Source organism: Canis lupus, chromosome 7 (genome assembly GCF_003254725.2).
Source record: "Canis lupus dingo isolate Sandy chromosome 7, ASM325472v2, whole genome shotgun sequence".
Lineage (NCBI taxonomy): Eukaryota > Metazoa > Chordata > Mammalia > Carnivora > Canidae > Canis > Canis lupus.
This window is the reverse complement of record NC_064249.1, coordinates 42,829,034-42,846,315: the sequence shown is the minus strand read 5'-3', so window position 1 is coordinate 42,846,315 and position 17,282 is coordinate 42,829,034. Positions and strand designations below refer to the sequence as shown.

General features: G+C 57.0%; 2 protein-coding genes across 9 annotated transcripts; both read right to left on the bottom strand.

Moving 5' to 3' along the window:
• Window positions 1-401: 401 nt before the first annotated feature.
• On the bottom strand, window positions 402-9,289 carry CRTC2 (CREB regulated transcription coactivator 2). Of its 5 annotated transcripts, none has more exons than XM_049112625.1 (14): window positions 9,018-9,289; window positions 6,424-6,525; window positions 6,234-6,346; window positions 5,709-5,774; window positions 5,047-5,115; window positions 4,762-4,865; window positions 4,631-4,660; window positions 4,396-4,475; window positions 4,266-4,312; window positions 3,910-4,160; window positions 3,201-3,607; window positions 1,792-2,061; window positions 1,172-1,379; window positions 402-1,043 (listed from the first exon to the last, which is right to left on the bottom strand). In XM_049112625.1, exons 1-14 carry the CDS (start codon window positions 9,168-9,170, stop codon window positions 823-825), a joined length of 2,121 nt encoding a protein of 706 aa, XP_048968582.1. In that variant the 5' UTR covers window positions 9,171-9,289; the 3' UTR covers window positions 402-822. The 5 variants fall into 5 exon arrangements, with proteins under 5 accessions (XP_048968582.1, XP_048968583.1, XP_048968579.1 ...); XM_049112626.1 differs by having other exon boundaries at window positions 1,172-1,358; window positions 4,396-4,460; window positions 9,018-9,285; XM_049112622.1 differs by lacking the exon at window positions 9,018-9,289 and adding an exon at window positions 8,588-8,788 and having other exon boundaries at window positions 4,396-4,460.
• Window positions 9,290-9,751: 462 nt separating this feature from the next.
• SLC39A1 (solute carrier family 39 member 1) lies at window positions 9,752-13,420 on the bottom strand. 4 transcript variants are annotated; one of them, XM_035719143.2, is made up of 5 exons: window positions 13,296-13,349; window positions 13,040-13,140; window positions 12,600-12,818; window positions 12,305-12,435; window positions 9,752-11,270 (listed from the first exon to the last, which is right to left on the bottom strand). In XM_035719143.2, the coding sequence occupies exons 3-5, from the start codon at window positions 12,784-12,786 to the stop codon at window positions 10,614-10,616; spliced, it is 975 nt and encodes a 324-aa protein (XP_035575036.1). In that variant the 5' UTR covers window positions 12,787-12,818; window positions 13,040-13,140; window positions 13,296-13,349; the 3' UTR covers window positions 9,752-10,613. The 4 variants fall into 4 exon arrangements, with proteins under 4 accessions (XP_035575036.1, XP_025284667.1, XP_025284668.1 ...); XM_025428882.3 differs by lacking the exon at window positions 13,040-13,140 and having other exon boundaries at window positions 13,296-13,420; XM_025428883.3 differs by lacking the exon at window positions 13,040-13,140 and having other exon boundaries at window positions 12,600-12,843; window positions 13,296-13,364.
• Between the last annotated feature and the right edge of the window lie 3,862 nt (window positions 13,421-17,282).

Below are 17,282 nucleotides of genomic sequence, written 5' to 3'. Positions count from 1 at the left end.
GGTCAGAGGCTGGCCCTGGACCACTCGTCTTCCAGGTTCTCTAGGCTGCAAAGGCCGGGACGCAGGGGAGACCAACCCGAGCCCTGTCTGGCATCCCCAGCAGGTAGGACATCCTGGGGAGACGCCCTCACCTGGGGGCCTGCTGCCCCTGGGGAAACACCAGGTATCTCAGGCAGCAGTCGCCTCACGACTGACTCAGCCGGGACAGACAGGTGGGAGGGCACAGGAGGGAACAGGTGCTGCCCTGGGAGCCTACATTCAGTCTGGACTCCCGGGTTCGATGCTGGGTACAAATTCTGAGGCTTGGGGCCCCAACAGTGATGAGAAGGTGATGAGGACCCCACCCCCAGGATCCTCTAAATTCCCAAATGCATCCCCAAGAGTAGAAACCACACCAAGTGTTTGATATAATTTTTTTATTAACGTGTAATATATTTAATAAAAAATAATATCCACTCTGGCTCTCTCCATTGCAACGGGAAGAGTGGTGAGGAGGGGCTGGCACTGCCCACCCCTAGGCATCTGGGCAAGCCCTGCCTCCGGGGCTCCCCTCCACCCCTGCTCTCCAACAGGCTCTGACCTCCAGACAGACGGTTCAAAGTTACAAGTGCTTTAGGCCCTCCCTTGAGCTCCCCTAGGCCCACCCCTTGTGCAGAATTCAGGGGCCACCTGGACAAATCCTTTGCTTTTCCTCACTCTTGGGATCCCTCATTCACATTAGAAAGAGGATCTTGGGGCAGAGTGGAGTCTACTGGCCAGGGGGAAGGGAGGAAAGGAACAGTGATGGGGCAGGGCCACGGAGAGGGGTGCCCAGGAGGCCCATCATTGCAGCCGGTCACTACGGAATGAGTCCTCCACCGCAGGGTCAGGCAATAGGGCACAAGGGTCACTGAGCATGTGGAGCCCCTCCAGGCCTAGTGGCTCCATGCGCAGCTCCTCCTCCAGCCCCAGCCCCAACCCCAGCCCCGCTGCTGACACCTCGAAGCCAGGCACTCCAGCCAGGGCTGCCGCAATCTCCTTAGAGAAACCTGGGGAGGACTCTCCTGTGTAGGCAGAAGAGATGAGTGAGGACCCATGACCCTCGAACTCCTCTGGGACCCCTCCATCTCCCACCCCATCAGCAAATGTATCATCGCCTCCTGCCGTGCCCTGTCACCACCCACCCGCTCACCTGGAAGAATGATGTTGGGCCCTGAGGCATGGCGGGAACAGTGGGTCAAGTTCTGGTGATTGAGGGCATGAGGGTCCTGGAGGCTACTCACTGGTCCCTCACCCCCTAAAAATGCAGGCCCTTCAGAAAAGCTGGGGGGATCCAGCGCCAGGCTGGTTGATGGGCTCGCCATGCTGAACTGCTCCAGCTGTGGACGCACAGACAAACCCTGAGGAAGAGAGCTTCACAGCAGGGTGTCCCGGCCACCCTGCCTGCCCTGCAAAGCACCCCCACTCCTGGACTCCAGGAATAAGAGCAGAGACAGAAAGAAGGCCACAGGCAAAGCAACAGAAGGGAGCACAGGGCCCGGAGTAGGTATGGGTACCATGCCTCCTGCGACACAGCAAGTACATGCCAGGAAGAACTCAGGGCAGAGCAGCAGTCACCAAAGAGCTCACTGGGTGGAGGGAGCAGGAGCAGGGGTCAAAGCAGGAGGAGAGAAGCCTCAGGTAGGCAGTGCTCTGTTATCTGGAGGGAGCGAGGATCTCCCCAATTCAGAGTGCACCAGTGATCCTGCACTGGCCTCTCTGAGCCTCCCCCAACCCCTGCCCTGCTTCCAAGCCAGGGACCTGGGTACTCACGTTTCCCAGGCTGAAGTCACTCATCGGCCGGAGGTAAGACTGCTGCCCATGCCCACTGGAGCCAGGCGGGCACAGTGTACCATAGTGTGGCGGCCGGCCCGGGGGCTGCCCACCTGAGGGCTGCATGGAACAGGCCTGAGAAGACAGCCCTGGCTGCTGCAGAGGCTTTGGGGTGGGTGCCTGGCTGGGCAGAACCAAACTCGGGGGGCTGTATGGGTATGGAGGCAGCCGCTGGTCAGTGGACAGTTTGCTGGTATCCAGGGGGACGCCCTAAAGAGAAGCAAGGAGAGGGGGAGATACTTACCCCTCAGGAACGCCCCCCAGGGGAGCTTGGTCAGGGCTTCCCACCCTGTGAAGCTGCAACCATCCTCAGCGCACACATGACGGTGTTCTGTGGGGGGGTGTTCCGTGGGGTGCCCCGGGGCTGGGTGCCGACACTCAAACACAAAATGAAAGCGACTGAGTGAGGCCAGTGTCAGGAGGCCCCAGGTTCCCGGCAGAGGGAAACTGCTCCAAAGCTGTGCACTGTCACACTGCCTGCAGCAGCAGGGCCCACAGGCAAGCGTCCACATGCACTGAACCTGAGGCCAGTGGCAGGGAGAGCCTACAGGAGGGAGGGAGGTCAGGCCACTCTAAGCTCCAAGGGAGCAGAGCTGTGCTGGCCCGGGCTTACCCTTTCCTCTGGGAAAGGGGCCTGCGTAGGGATGGAACCCGGAACACACATCCTAGGAAGCAGTAGAGGTGCAGACCAGGGCAGGGGGGTGGGGGCTGGGTGAGGGGGTGGGGAGCCACATAACTCAGCACTGGGGGAAGAGCCCCCTGCTAGGTTCTCAGCCTGCTCCCAACTCTTCCTAACTTGCTGAGTAAGCTCACAGTGAACCTTCCCTCTGGGCAGGGTCCTCATCTGTAACATGAAGAGACGAGGCTCTAGGATCGAGAGCCCCTGACTCTATGAAATTTGTGGAAGGACAGCAATGGGAGCGGGCATGGGACAGGATGGAGGCATGAGAGACAGACAGACAAGGAAAGAAAAGAAGCATGAGGAGAAGAGGGAGAAGAGAAGAAGCAGCTACCATCTGGGGAGCATGCACCTGGGTGGGCACAGCCTAAACATGTCCCGTACGTGACTCCTGTGATCCTTACAACAGCATCCTTGTTTTACAGGTGAGGATGTGAGGCTCACAGCTGGGATACCACCTGTCCAAGGAGACTGCTAGGAAGAGGCGGGGTCGGGACAGGAACCGGGGAGCTTACCCAGGGCTTGTACCCATCAGGCAGGAGGTGAGAGGGACAGAGGAATGGAAGGGGAGCACAGAAGTGAGGAGGGGGTGTCTGAAGAAAGGAAGGTGGGAGGGAACACGTGGCGGGGGGGAAGCCAACGGACATAGACGGAAGGCAGCCACGCATACCTGAGTGATGGAGGACAAGGTGGGTGACATTGTTGGCGAAAACTGTTTGGGCAGCTGCTGTTGGGACCTTCTGGCGTCAGCTGGGCCCGCGGGCAAACTCAGGGGGCTGAGGGGCACGCGGCGGTGGCGGGGGGAGGCTCCAGGGGTCGATGTGGGGTAAGGGGGGGCACTCGGCACAGGAGAGGCAGTGGAGGAGGAGGATGTGGAGGAGGAGAGGGCTGGGGCGCTGAGCGAGGGATGGCCCAGGGAGGCGGTGGGCAGTGCATGGCGGGCCAGGGAGGATGCGGGAAGGGAGGGGTGGCTGTGGGAGCCCTGGAGCGGGGGCTGGGGGCTGCTCAGGGAGGCCTGCAGGTTGGGATTGCTCAGGGAGGACTGCAAGGATGGATGGCTGAGAGGAGAGTGAAGTCCTGCAGACACAGACAAAAAGCAGAGATGCCGACGTTACCGATGGGAGCCGGGCCTTCCTCCGCCCAGAACGGGTAGCAGCGACCAGACTATGAAGGTGGCAGCACGATGTCCTCCCTGCTCTGTCCCTGACCGTGAGCTTGGCATGGCCCACCTGGGGGCTGCCCTCCCTCACGTCTGCCTGAGAGAATGCTGGGGAGGGCTGGTGTGCACGGTCCCTGGGCTCCCAGGTGCGCCAGACCCACACCCCTTCAACCCTCAGCCGGGCAGTGCTCCACAGCACACAGCCAGGACCACCACTCACCTGGCACCTCATAGCCCGAGCCCGGGCCCAGTCCCAGGCCCCCGCTGATGCCAAGGTGGGTCATGGTGTGAGTCAAGTTGGAGGTACTGTTGCCTCCACTCAGGCTGGGGTAGGCTGTCTCCTCAGGGTCCAGGGGGGTGGGCAGTGGTGGGGGAAAGTGCAGATTGGTGAGGTCAGGTAGGGAGCCGCCTGTGTTCATGGCAGGTGGGAGGACGGGCACGCTGGGAGGCTGGTCGGGAGATGGAAAGATGCTGCGGGAGGAGAGCCGTAGATGGGGGCGGTGGTCGGGGAAGGGCATGGAGGCTGGCCTCCCACGTTTCCCTCAGCCCCTTGGCCAACCTCACAGAGGCACCTACTTAATTCCAGGGACTTCACAGGACCGAGGTCGGGAGGAGGATGACAGCTGAGGAGAGATAAAGAATGTGGGAACGGAGGACTGAGAGGGGCCTGTCCCACAGAAGGAAGAGGGCAGGGCATCACACTGACCTTCTTAGCATCCCATGGCTTCAGCAGATGCTCGTCATCTAGCAAGTTCTCCTCAACAGCAGGGACTTGAAAGAGAAAGACTGGCGATGAGAGGGTTGGAGAAGGAGCCAGTCAGACCGGAGAGGGAGCAGAGGCGAGTGGGAGCCGGCCCTGCTTCCAGGCCCGACATGAAGCCCCCAACACCAGCCCAGAGGTTCTTGGGTATCAGGACCCACAAATGGCAAGAAAAACATACCTTTAGAGCCCAAGTCACCATCCAAAAAACCTACAAAGGATGCAGTAGAGTTGGGTACAGTCCATACTTCTCTACCCACTTCGAACCAAAGCTTCTCAGGCTACTCCCTGCCCGGGGCCAGGGCCGTTTACCTCCGCGGCGGCTGGGCAGGATGCCGGGAGGGGCAGGGCCTGGATATGTGTCCTGAGGGCTGGGGTTCATCACACTGGTGTGAAGGGCAGAGTCAGAACTTGTCCTGTGGCGGGGGGGTGGGGGGTGGTGGAGGACATGAGCTGGCACCTGTGCCCGTCTTCCCGGTTCCTGTGCCCTGCTCAGTGGGGGAAAACACTGGCTGGGCTGGGACAGGGTGGGGCGAGGGAGCAGGGCCCAGAAAGCACAGATAAGAGACGTGGCACAGAGAAGGCCAGGGCCATCACCTGTTCAGTGCAGATGGTAGTCGAAACAACTGCCCCTTCTCTGCAGGGAAGTTGCCCCAGGGCATCGTCCTGGGGTGGAAACACAAGGTCATGAGGAGAAAGGCAAACAGACAGGAAAGGGGCTGGAGAGAGCCGTGCAGTCCAGGCCAAGATGGACAGGGCTGGGCACCCAGCGCGGTGCCTCCTTTCTGGTTCTTCTGCTACCTGTGACCCATGACCCCTCTCCCACAATCAAGCTAAGAGATCTGGATATTCTCAACCTGTCTCTGTCGGGACAAGCTGAATGGGAATCCTGGAGCCCAGCAACTGGCCACTGAGGACACCATAGATAGGAGAGACTCGGAAATCTGAGCGTCAGAAACCGTGCAGTTGGCACCCACTTCTGTTGAGAGGCAGTCATTCTTCCTCGCAACACACACACCCCAGCCAGCCACAGTTACCATTGGTCCTGCACTGGCTGGCCTGGGAGGCTCGGCTGCCCGTGTCAACATGGCCAAGACTGGACTCTGACCCACCTACTACACCTGCCCTCACCCCTCCCAGCCCTGCATTATGGAGCAGGTACTGTTCCAAGCCTGCCCAGAGAGCCTAGCCCCGACCCAAGCTCCCCCAAAGACATGTCAGAGAGTAGACAGGAGATCCTGTCTGCCCTAGACACTGACCTCCGCCAGCTGGACTCCGGGGGAGGAGATAGGTAGGCAGGACTATAGGGAGAGCTGTCGACGTGAGCCGCACCAGTTAAGGAGACAAGGATGAGGGGGGCAGAGGATCAGAGACCAGGGGAGAGGAGAATACTGGAGGAGACTGATGAGTCATTTTTACAAGCAAGTACCCCCCCTCTTCCTCAAGTAGCAACGATAGGGCTGAAGGATGGAAAAGTGAACCATGCCCAGCCGAGTTGGAAGAACAAGGGAGAGTAACTGGACAGGGCTTGGGAATCAGGTCGTGAAACCTCAGCGACTGAAAGGGGGACCAAACCCCCTTCGGCAGGAGACATGTGTCCTGCTCTGGCAGCAAAGAGCAGGCTGCACACAGCCAGAGAGAATGAGGCACAGCCACACAGGCTGGATGGCGGCTTTCCTGGGAGGCTGGCATACGACGGGCCCAACCCACAGGCAGTGTCCCTTCACGCGGAATCCCGTCCCCAACCCTGCAGACAGCCCGAATCCTTGGTGAAGGATATGTGACGGGGGTGGCGGCGGAGCGGGGACACCATCCTTCGGGGGTCTCGCTGCACCCGTTCCACCAGCCCGTGGTGCCGCGTGCCCCGGGAGGAGTCCAGAGGCGAATGGAGGGGGCTCTGCCAAAAGAGATAGGTCAGTCAGCAGGGGAAGCTGCCCGACAGCTTGTGCTCCCCCTGGGCTGCTGTCCACTCACCTGGAACTCGGCCAGGCCACAGCCAATCTGGTTCACGTTGGGCAGAGAGCCGCCGTAATGGGAGCTCCTCGTGTAGGCCAATCGCAATTTTTGGGCCTGTAACTGAGACATGGAGGACAAGTGGGAAAGTCAGGAAAGATTCTGACTACCGTTACTATTCTTTGGCCACTCTGGCCATCTCTCCCCAGGGTATGCCACTATTGTTGGTGCATTTAGGAAAGCTGCCAAAAGAAAAGCCAGAGCTGGGCAGACAGGGTGTGGAATCTGCCCAGCTCTTCTGCAGGCCACCAACAGCACTCATGGCTGGCATTACCCTGCCAGGCAGGGCCTGACACTTTGCTCAGGGCCTGTCCCGGTTGGCATCAGCCTGAACAGAGTCCCCGAGGGCTTGCCGGGAGCCCCCAGGCTAGTCATATGACTTAACTCCTGGGAAGGGTGCCTATTAGGCATCTCTGCTTTCCCTCCCAGATGCGTCCAGGACTAATTGGAACATGAAGGGAAGGCCACAGGTGGATGCCACAGAGCCATTATCAACAGCCTCTTTCCCTCCCACTCTGGAGGGCACAGGCTTCTAGGCTCTGCCACTTGGCCAGCATTAGGAAAGCTATGCAGATCCTGCACCACCCTAAAACATCTAGGAAATGATGGCTCTCCTAGCTGGAAAACCAGTGCCAAAATCAGGAGGCAGTTTTCTTCCACCTAGCTCTAAAGCCCCCAAACTGGCAGGGGAGCTTTGAGAAGGGTGGTGAGAGGAGGATCAATAGCCAAGTTAAGCCTGGGCAGAGCCATGTCCCTGGCCTGATCCCCACAGTGGGGAAACGTATCCAGCACTGCAGTGAGAAGCCACAACCCTCAGTCCGGCACAGCGTCAGTCTGTCTACAGATCTTAAGTCCCTCTGTGAGAGGTGAACACCTACTTCTGGGGCTCAACAACTGCAACCAGCCAAAAACTAGACCCAGGGCAGCTGATGAGCTTCGGGGATCATGTAGTGTTGTGCACAGGCCAACATCAGAACTAACTTTCTGTTCCAAGAGGCCAACCCACTGAGTGTAGCAGACACTATATAAACCTTTGGGCCACTCAAGATTGCTATTAATACATGTGCTAACCCCAGCCTCTCAGCAGTAGAGGACCTTAAGCTGTATCTGCCTCAAAGGAGCCCTCTCCTAGCCAGATAACAAGCTAAGCCCCAGATCTCTTATCTCTAGCTTTAGACCCTTGGGTACCGACACCCTGGCCTTGTATGCCCACTAGACATGTATGTGCAGCAGAGGAGTAACCCTGCAGTTGCAAGATGGGTGGAGGGGGCGTTTCGACAAACTGAGGCATTAGAAAGTCAGAGGCCTCAGCTCTGAGCTTTTCCCAGCCCTTCTCTTTGCACACACAAACCCTAAAATCCCACCATGCCTCTGCTGGAGTTACAGTCCAGACAGAGGATAGAGGCCCAAGCCGAGCTTCTTGCCTACCTTCTTGCCTCCACACTCACCATGATCAAAAGCTCCTCCAGGGAGCAGTCAGCAGTTAGATCATGATCCTTGTGGCATTTAGAGGGAGTTGTGTATGTGTGCAACATTTGTTTCCCCACGTCTCTCTGTTCTGACTCCCACAAACTAGGACACACGGTCTCCAGAGACCAAAAGGGGGGGAAAAAACACAAGAAAAACTAACAGGGGAGACAGAAGCAAGAATACAGCAGAACCACAGCCATAGACTCAACCCGTCAGATCAGCAGAGAGCTCTGAACCATCTCCCCGAAAGTTCCTTCTACCTCCCTGCCCTAGGGGATCACTGCAATATCCTCACCTGCTGTTTTGAGAGTAAAGTGTCCCTAAATTAGGACTGCATACCAGCTGGGCAGACTCCCCACCCTCACTCCCTCTGACATCCAGTCCCGGGAAACAAAAAACGAAGGCCAGAGGGGTTCCAAAGCCAACTTTGCCAGGATGCCTCCCTCCTGGAACTATGTGGGAATGAATATCCGCTACACAGAAAAGTCCCTCCAAGGCACCTTATAACTGACCACAAAGCAGCCGTCTTCCTAGAAAGCTCAGCAAACCTAACCTGTCGCCAACTGGTTACCCGCTTCGCAGCTTCAAAATCCCACCTCCCCTCCGCGGCGGCCAGGGAAAACATCAAACACAGTCCGTAAGCAATGGACCTCACCTTCATTCTCGTCGGAAAACCACAAGAAATATTTGAAAAAGGAAGCAAAGGGAAGGGACTCAGGAGGGGACTTCCTGCCCCAGCAGACCCAGCGCGGCGGCGCAAACCACTCAGGGGCCCTTTCCCGGAGGGACGCAAGTGCCGAGAGTGGCCCCGCGGGGCAGAGCGACCGGCTGGAGATCCCCGACTCGGAGGGGCCGGGCCGGGCACCCGGACCATGCCCCCGCCCCAGTGCAGGAACGTCCCCGGGGCGTCGACAGGGGAGCCGGGCCCGCCGCCCCCACACCCCCCCCGCGGCCCTCCACCCGCGTCTCCCGGACTGCCGCGGCCCCGCTCCGCCTCCCTCGCCGCGGCGCCCGCCCCCGCCCCGCCTCCCGGTCCCCAGCTCCGAGACAGCTCTCTGGGCTCCCGCGGCCCGGCGGCCCCTCACCCGGGTGGAGCCGATGTCCATCATCACCTCCTCGAAGGCCGCCGTCTCTTCGGCCTGACGCTGCTTCTGCAGCGCGATCTTCTCGCTAAACTTACGCGGATTGGAAGCTGCGGCCGTGGCCGAGCCGGGCCCGTTCGCGCCCGCCGTCGCCATCTTCCCTGTGCGTCCCTCCCCGCCACCCTCCCGGACAAGCCACGGCCCCGTCGCGGGCTCCGGCTCGCGCCTCCAGCCGCAGCCGCCGCCGCCGCCGCCGCCTCGGCGAGCACCGCGAACCCGGCCCCAGCCTAGCCCGGACCTGCCGCGCGCGGGGACCGCCGGGTACTGTAGTTTGTTTACGTGACCCCTGCGCGGCCCTAGGCGAGCAGCGCGAGCAGGAAGCGGACTTCATTTCCCAGTAGCCCTGGGTCCCCGGGGCCTGGAAGCCTGGCCCCTCCCCGGTTCCTCCCTGCGCGAGGCAAGCTGGGAAAAGTAGTTCAAAATTGATCTGGAGCCTCTGAGCGCGAAGGGGAGCGAGATACAGGGGAGGGAAAGACCGGGAGGAAGAGGAAGGGGAAGGGGTGGAGACAGGGCGGGAAGAAGGAAGGAACAAAAGAGGGAAATTTGGGGTCATCAGGGAAGGGGACTACGGATCCTGAAAACCGTGAGAGCAGGGATAGTACGACTGGGACTCAAGCCTCTCAGACTGGCCACGTGCCCACCCCTCGCCCAAGATGAAAGAGCCGAGGCACTGTACAAACGTATAGAAACTGCTTTTATTCGGGTAACAAGTCCCAAAACAGGTCAGTTAGTAAAATAGATTCTGGAGAACATGGCTCTATCCACAGCCCTCCCTCCCCAAAAATAGCGGGGGTGAGCCTTCCCCCCCTTCCCCTTGGGCTCCTCTGATATAAAAAGTTTTGGCAGCTCAGTATTTATCACCTGGGCACGGGGCACCATGTCCCTATCGTCCTCCTAGGGCGCAGGAGCTCTGCCACCACCCCCGCCAGCCTCAACTCAGCAAACATTGCTGCCCCTAACAAAGAGCAAGCCGGGCCCCTCCCATGAGGTCTCAGGTAGGGCTCAGGGCCATCACTGTGCTTTCTGACAAAGGGGAAGGGATTTATTTGGCACTTTAAAAATAGAGAAGTGAGCAGGAATAGAGAAGCCAGAAAAGGTACCAAAACTGGCAGGAAAAGGCCATTTGGCACTAGTTCCCTGGAAGAAAGGAAGCAGAAGATAGATTAGGAGCTAAGAAAGAGTAGTAGAAGTCCACTCCACCTCAAGAGACAGAGGGCTGAACTGGGCTAGACGCAGGACTGCTGACTTGGAGCTGTGCCTTCTCTACACCTCCATCCCACAGCAGCCTTCCCAGTGTCAGCTCGGCCCTGTATGTAGTATCTGACCCTGGACTCTAGCAGTCGTCCCCAATAGGAATCACTAGTCATCTTTAGTCACCTGACTATCCCCAGTCCCTTGGGGCCAGGCTCTTGTCTACCACATCCCTGTCATTGGTCAGGTAGTCCCAAAGACTCCATCCCTACCTCCCGGAGAACCCTTGGATCCTCAGTACCTCCCTTCCCCGCTCCTGCTTACCCTGGGGAAGAGCACCTGGAGCCCTTAGACTTGGATGAAGAGTAGGCCAGTGAGCAGGGCAAAGCCTGCGAGGAGCAGGATGACCTTGAGGATCCTCTGCTCAGATGCGGCCAGCTCCTGGGGCAGGATTTCCAGGAAGGTGATATAGAGAAAGGTGCCAGCCGCCATGCCCTCCAGCACAGACTGGGCCAGCTGGTGCAGTGGCCCCGCAGACTCTGCCAGAGCTGCACCCAGCCCAATGCCCAGAGGTGTCATGCATGAGAAGAGGATCCCACAACCAGCTACCACCTGCGCTCGCAGATGGCTCTGCAGCAGCCGCAGGGACAAGCTGACTGCCAGAATACCCTTGTGGAGCAGCAAAGCCAGGCACAGCTCCATGGCCCGAGCCCGGTCTCGCTGCAGCCCCACTGCCAATCCTTCGAACACCGAGTGCAGGGCCAGGGAGAAGACCAGTACGCAGGCACGCAGGGCTGAGGGGGCTGCTGGAGCTCCACCTGCCTGTGGAACCCCTGGCCCATCGTGCCAGTGCTGTGGCCCACCATTTGCCGTTCCCAGCAGCGCCCTCGTCTCCTCTCGAGGTGGTGGCCCCGACTGCTCCTTGTAAGCTAGTGTGATCTGCTCCATCACCAGGACTAGGAAGAAGCCCATTGCCAGGATAAACTCTTGTAGGGGGAACTGGAGCTGCAGGCAGACAGAGGAGCAAGTTCAGGAGACAGGCCAAGAATGGGAAAGGAGTCAAATTCAGTCTAGAAGAGTCCCAGTTGTACAGACTCAGGATCCCCTATAGACGCAGGCCACTCAGTTACGCAAACACAGAATAATACACAATCACACAGACTATAGTGTCACTCACAGTACTATACAGAGACCAGTTTCTCAACCTCAGCACTATTTAAAATTTTAGGTTGGATAATTCATTTTGGAGGGCTGTCCTGTGCTCAGTAGAGTGTTTAACTGCATCCCTAGCTGATGCCCATTAGATGCCAAAAGCAAGAACAAAGTCTTCTGTCCAGGAGTTGTGACAACCAAACATGTTTCCACATGCTTCCAGTGGAGGAGGTGCAAGACACCCCCCCCGCCCCCGAGAGTCACTGATGCAGGTTACACAAAGTGTGACATGAAGGTACATACACACAAAGGACCACATGTTACCCACCTAACCCACTCTCGTGGGGCTGTTCAGACTTACACAGAGTCACAGTCACGGAAGGTACATCCCACGTTACTTCCCCAGTTTTAGGAAGTGGAAGAGCACAGGGTGCCTTCCTGGCACCTCCACACGATTGTCTCAGTTTTTCCCATGAGACTTTCCTCTGTCTGGTACTTGACCTTCACGTCCAACTTCCTTGGGCTATGGCCTCTGTGGTTAGGAACTCCAGGCCTCCCACCCTTCCGAAGCCTGTAGGGCCCTCTGTTGCTAACCCCTTCAGAAAAGTGGTATGAGGGCGAAGAGGATTTTTGGAGGCTGGGACAAGAAACTCAGAGTAGGTCACATGCCTGGGAAGAGGCTCCTCTCACTGTTCCAGAGAGTGCACAGCAGTCACAGAGGGATTGGGGGCGAGGGCAAGCACCCCCAGAAGAGTTATGCCCCATAACTACAAACCCCAATTCAGAGGGTCCCATGCTGAGTGCCCTCCACTGCAAGTGCCACTTGTCCCACAGGTATATGATCGAACACACCCACACAGGGTCACATGCAGCCAGTAAGGGCTCACCGTCACGTGCAGGGCTGCCAAGGCCTCATCTATGGCAGCCAGGTAGTCAGGCAGTAGGTCCAGGAGACAAGTAGCCAGAAAGACACCCCCTGCGAAGCAGCTTACTAGGCTCAAGGCTTTTTGGCGGGAGGCTGGAGTGGAGCATACAGACCCCGTGAGCGACGCACCCCTGGAGCCTCACTGCCCAACCCAAGCAGTGGTCACTCTCACCTTCCCTTCTTCAGGTGGACATCCTCAGCCCCAGAGCCCTCCCTACCCCAGGCTTGGGGAGGCAGCAGGGACAGCAGAGGCTCACCTAAGGCTTCAGGACCAGCCCCCGGCCGGCGCAGCACACAGATGGGCACGAGACTGCAGAGGAGCGTCAGCAACAGCAGCAGCACCAGGGCCCCCATTTTCACCTCCAGCCCCACGGGCCCTGGGGGTTCGGAGGCCACCGCCTCCGGGCGCCACACCAGGAGCTCTGGCTCTCCCCAGGGCCCCATGGTGGCTGCGGCTGCTCCAACGACGGTCACACCTAAGACAAAGTGGGGTATTGGCCACTTGAAGATGGGGCCAAGCAAAGGGGAGGGCTGGTCAGCCGAGGAGAGCTCCCACACCCTGCCGACCTGCACCCTCTCCAGCCCGGTGTGACTCAGGCTCCCCGGTACCGGGAACGGTCCCCGGCCCCCGCACGCTTCACCCCTTCAAATAGCCCCTTCGGGAGCCGGCGTCGGGGCGGTATGGACGACTCATTACCCTTCCACCTGGAGCTGGGTGCTCCCGGGAGAGGAGAGGCGGGGACCACCGCAGGAAGCGGCAGACGGAGCTGAGCTGTCGCGGGGCGCTTCGTGGGCCACCTGGGCAGGGCGAGTGTGGGGCTCGGTCCGTCCGCGCTCCGGTCTGCCCAGCGCCGCGCCCGAAGCGGAGAGCGGCGGGCAGATGGTCACAGGCGCCTCCCGCCCTCGGCCAGCCCCCGGCCGCCCAGCCCGCATAGTCGAGGTCGCATACTCACCTCGCCAGAGGCCCCTCCGCCGCAGCCGCCGGGATCCTACGCGACTCGGGACCCTGCCCCGCCGCGCCCCGCCCCCTCGCCTCCGGGGGCCAATGACGGCCCCAGGGGGGGCGGGTCCAGGTCCGGAGTGACGTGCCCCAAGACCAATCCGAGACCGGTAGGCTGCCTGGTGGGGGCGGGGCGGCTAGGGGGCGGGGCGTGGGTCTGCCGGCCTGGGGTGCAGCGGGGCGGTCGGACTGGACCGACTGGCCGGAAGCTGGGACGCCCGAGGGCTAGGCCAGAGCCCGGGCCCACCCGCATTCCCAAATCTTCCGCCCGGCTTGCTGAGCTCTTCTTCCTGGTCTAGGGAAGGCTGTAAGGCCCCTCCTGTGCATCTTGGCGCCAGAGGGAAAGCCTCCCTTCTGAGACCGACTTCTTCCTGTCTGGGCTCGCCAGCGCTCACAGCGAGGGAGAAACACGAGGCCGACTGGCAGAGAGGGCACCTCTTGAGAAGGATCCCTTCTCGGCAACCAGTGGCCTGAGCTCAGGACTGCTGGGACCCCCTCTTTTACCCCGCCTCCAAAGTCACCTTGAACTCTGCAGCTCCTCTCCCCCTGCTCTCCTGGCCTCCCTGCACCAAAGCATTTTCTGATGGGGAAACAGAACTGAGGACAAAGCACATTGACAAGTCCTTCAAACAGGAACAGAAGACGTTCCTCTACGGCTCAACTGCCTGGATGTTCATACTTTACTAAGGCCAAAGGCAATCTTAGCCCCCCCCCCCCCCCCGATCCTGTAAATCTACTTTAACATATAAAAATTCCTTTAGAAATTTCCGGGATCCCTGGGTGGCGCAGCAGTTTAGCGCCTGTCTTTGGCCCAGGGCGCGATCCTGGAGACCGGCTCCCAGTGCATGGAGCCTGCTTCTCCCTCTGCCTGTGTCTCTGCCTCTCTCTCTCTCTCTCTGTGACTATCATAAATAAATAAAAATTAAAAAAAAAAAAGAAATTTCCTTTGTCTCTAAACCCCCCCAAGATCCAGATTGGCAGTCATCCCCCAAGCACATGGCCCACCGATATCCATCTGAAGGGTCTCATGACTCAGTTTATTAGACAGTAATAAGTGACCTTTTCCCAACCACAGCTAGCCCCCTCAAGGTCCTGGAAACCTTGCTTCCAAAATTCCTTAGAGAGTAAGCTATCGCCAAACCCCTCCCAACTCCGAGGTATATAATCAGCCACCCCTCACAGGCCTGGGGCAGCAGCTCTTCCTGCCCGCGGGTCCCATCCCTGGGGTTTAATAAAACCACCATTTTGCACCAAAGACGTCTCAAGAATTCTTTCTTGTTCATCGGCTACGGGCCTCACCTATATTCCAAAACTTCATCATTTTCTACTCAGGATCCTCATTGTTTCCTTAGGCTGGATCTTTTGTTTGTTTGTTTGTTTGTTTTTAAAGATAGATTTATTTATTTATTTATTTATTTATTTATTTATTTATTTATTTATTTATGATAGACATAGAGAGAGAGAGAGAGAGAGGCAGAGACACGGAGGAGGGAGAAGCAGGCTCCATGCCGGGAGACCGACGTGGGACCCTATCCCAGGACTCCAGGATCGCGCCCGGACCAAAAGCAGGTGCTAAACCGCTGAGCCACCCAGGGATCCCCAGGCTGGATCTTTTGACCCACATTCCCTGTGCTATCAGAATCCTCTTCTAACCGCATGGGAGCGCAGGATATAAAAGAAGAAATTAAGAAGGGGGCTCAGCCTAGTCTTTGCAAAGGCAGAAAGACCTTGTCTCAAGAAGAGGCAGAGTGATGGCTCTAAGGCTCTGGGAACAGAGGCCAGCAACTTCCTTAAGTGAGAATGGGAGCACTTCTTGAGGGAGAGTCCAGGAGAAAGTAATCAGATAGGACTCTTAAGATTAGGTTGTAAGTGAAATGGGAAAGAACTGTACCATCATTTAATAATTATTATTGCCGAAAAAAGAATTCATCGCTGTTCCAAGCTTTTTTTTTTTTTTTTTTTTACAATTCTATTTGTTTATTCGTGAGAGACACAGAGAGAGGCAGAGACAGGCAGAAAGAGAAGCAGGCTCCATGCAGGGAGCCCAATGTGGGACTCAATCATGGAACTCCAAAATCACGTGAGCCAAAGGCAGCCGCTCAACCACTGAGCCACCCAGGTGTCCCTCAAGCTCTTAAACATAAAAATTAGTGTTAAGAGGAACCTCTGGGGGGATCCCTGGGTGGTGCAGCGGTTTGGCGCCTGCTTTTGGCCCAGGGCGCGATCCTGGAGACCCAGGATCGAATCCCACGTCGGGCTCCCGGTGCATGGAGCCTGTGTCTCTGCCTCTCTCTCTCTCTGTGTGTGTGACTATCAAAAATTAAAAATAAATAAAAAAAAAAAGAGGAACCTCTGGGGATGCCTCACTTGGTTGAGCATCTGCTCCCAGAGATCCAGCCCCAGCCCCACATCATTGGGCTTCCTGCTCAGCAAGGAGTCTGCTTCTCCCTATCCCTCTGCCCCTCCCCACTGCTTGTGCTTTCTCTCTCTCAAATAAATAAATAAATAAATTTTTAAGGAGAAAACTCCAAATTATTTGAGAATATTATGCACGCTATGGTTTATGGCAAATTATGCTTTTAAGATTATTATTTTTAAAAGATTTATTTATTTATTTATTTATTTTAGAGAGATAGACAGCATGACTGGGAGGGGCAGAAGGAAAGGGAGAGAGAATCTCAAGCAGACTCCATGCTGAGCACAGAGCCTGATATAGGGATTGATCCCAAGACCTGAAGATCATGACCCAAGTGGAAACCAAGAGTCACCCAGGTGCTCCTTAAGATTATTGAAAACTAGTAGCATTAACAAGGAATCATGGACTGGGAGACAGGACAGGACACCTGGGTACTTGTCTCAGCTGTACCTTAATTTGGTTGTTTTTGTTTTTAAAGGTTTTATTTATTTGAGAGAGAAAAAAAAAAAAAAACAGAGGGAGGGTCAGAGGGAGAGGGAGAATCCTGAAGTAGTCTCCCATTAATTACAGACCCCAACTCGGGGTGGATCCTAGAACCTGGAGAACATGCCTGAGCTGAAATTCATTTTTTTTAAAGATTTTATTTATTTATTTATGAGAGACACAGAGAGGCAGAGACACAGGCAGAGGGAGAAGCAGGCATCATGCAGGGAGCCCGACACGGGACTCGATTCCCAGTCCCCAGGATCATGCCCTGGGCTGAAGGCGGCACTAAGTCACTGAGCCACCCAGGGATCCCCTAAGCTGAAATTCAAAAGTCATTTAACTGACTGAGCCACCCAGGTACCTCAATTTGGTTTTTTTAATATTAATTTTTATGTGTTATTTTTTTTAAAAGATTTTATTTATTTATTCATGAGAATACACAGAGAGAGAGAGAGAGAGGCAGAGACAACAGGCAGAGGGAGAAGCAGGCTCCATGCAGGGAGCCTGACGTGGGTATTGATCCTGGGTCTCCAGTATCACGCCCTGGACTGAAGGTGGCGCTAAACCGCTGAGCCACCCGGGCTGCCCCTATGTGTTCCTTTAAAAAAAAAAAAAAATTATGGGATCCCTGGGTGGCGCAGCGGTTTGGCGCCTGCCTTTGGCCCAGGGCGCGATCCTGGAGGCCCGGGATCGAATCCCACGTCGGGCTCCCGGTGCATGGAGCCTGCTTCTCCCTCTGCCTGTGTCTCTGCGCCTCTCTCTCTCTCTCTGTGACTATCATAAAAAAAAAAAAAAAAAAATTTAAAAAAGAAAAAAAATTATAGAAGATTTTATTTATTCATGAGAGACAGAGATAGCCGTATGTGGGACTTGATCCCTGAACTCCAAGATCACGCCCTGAGCCAAAAGCAAAGCTCAATTGCTGAGCCACCAGGCATCCCTTAATTTTTATTTTTAAATAAGGTCAATGCCCAACGTGGAGCTTGAATTCACAACCCTGAGATCAAAAGCCGCATGTTCCACTAACTGAACCAGCCA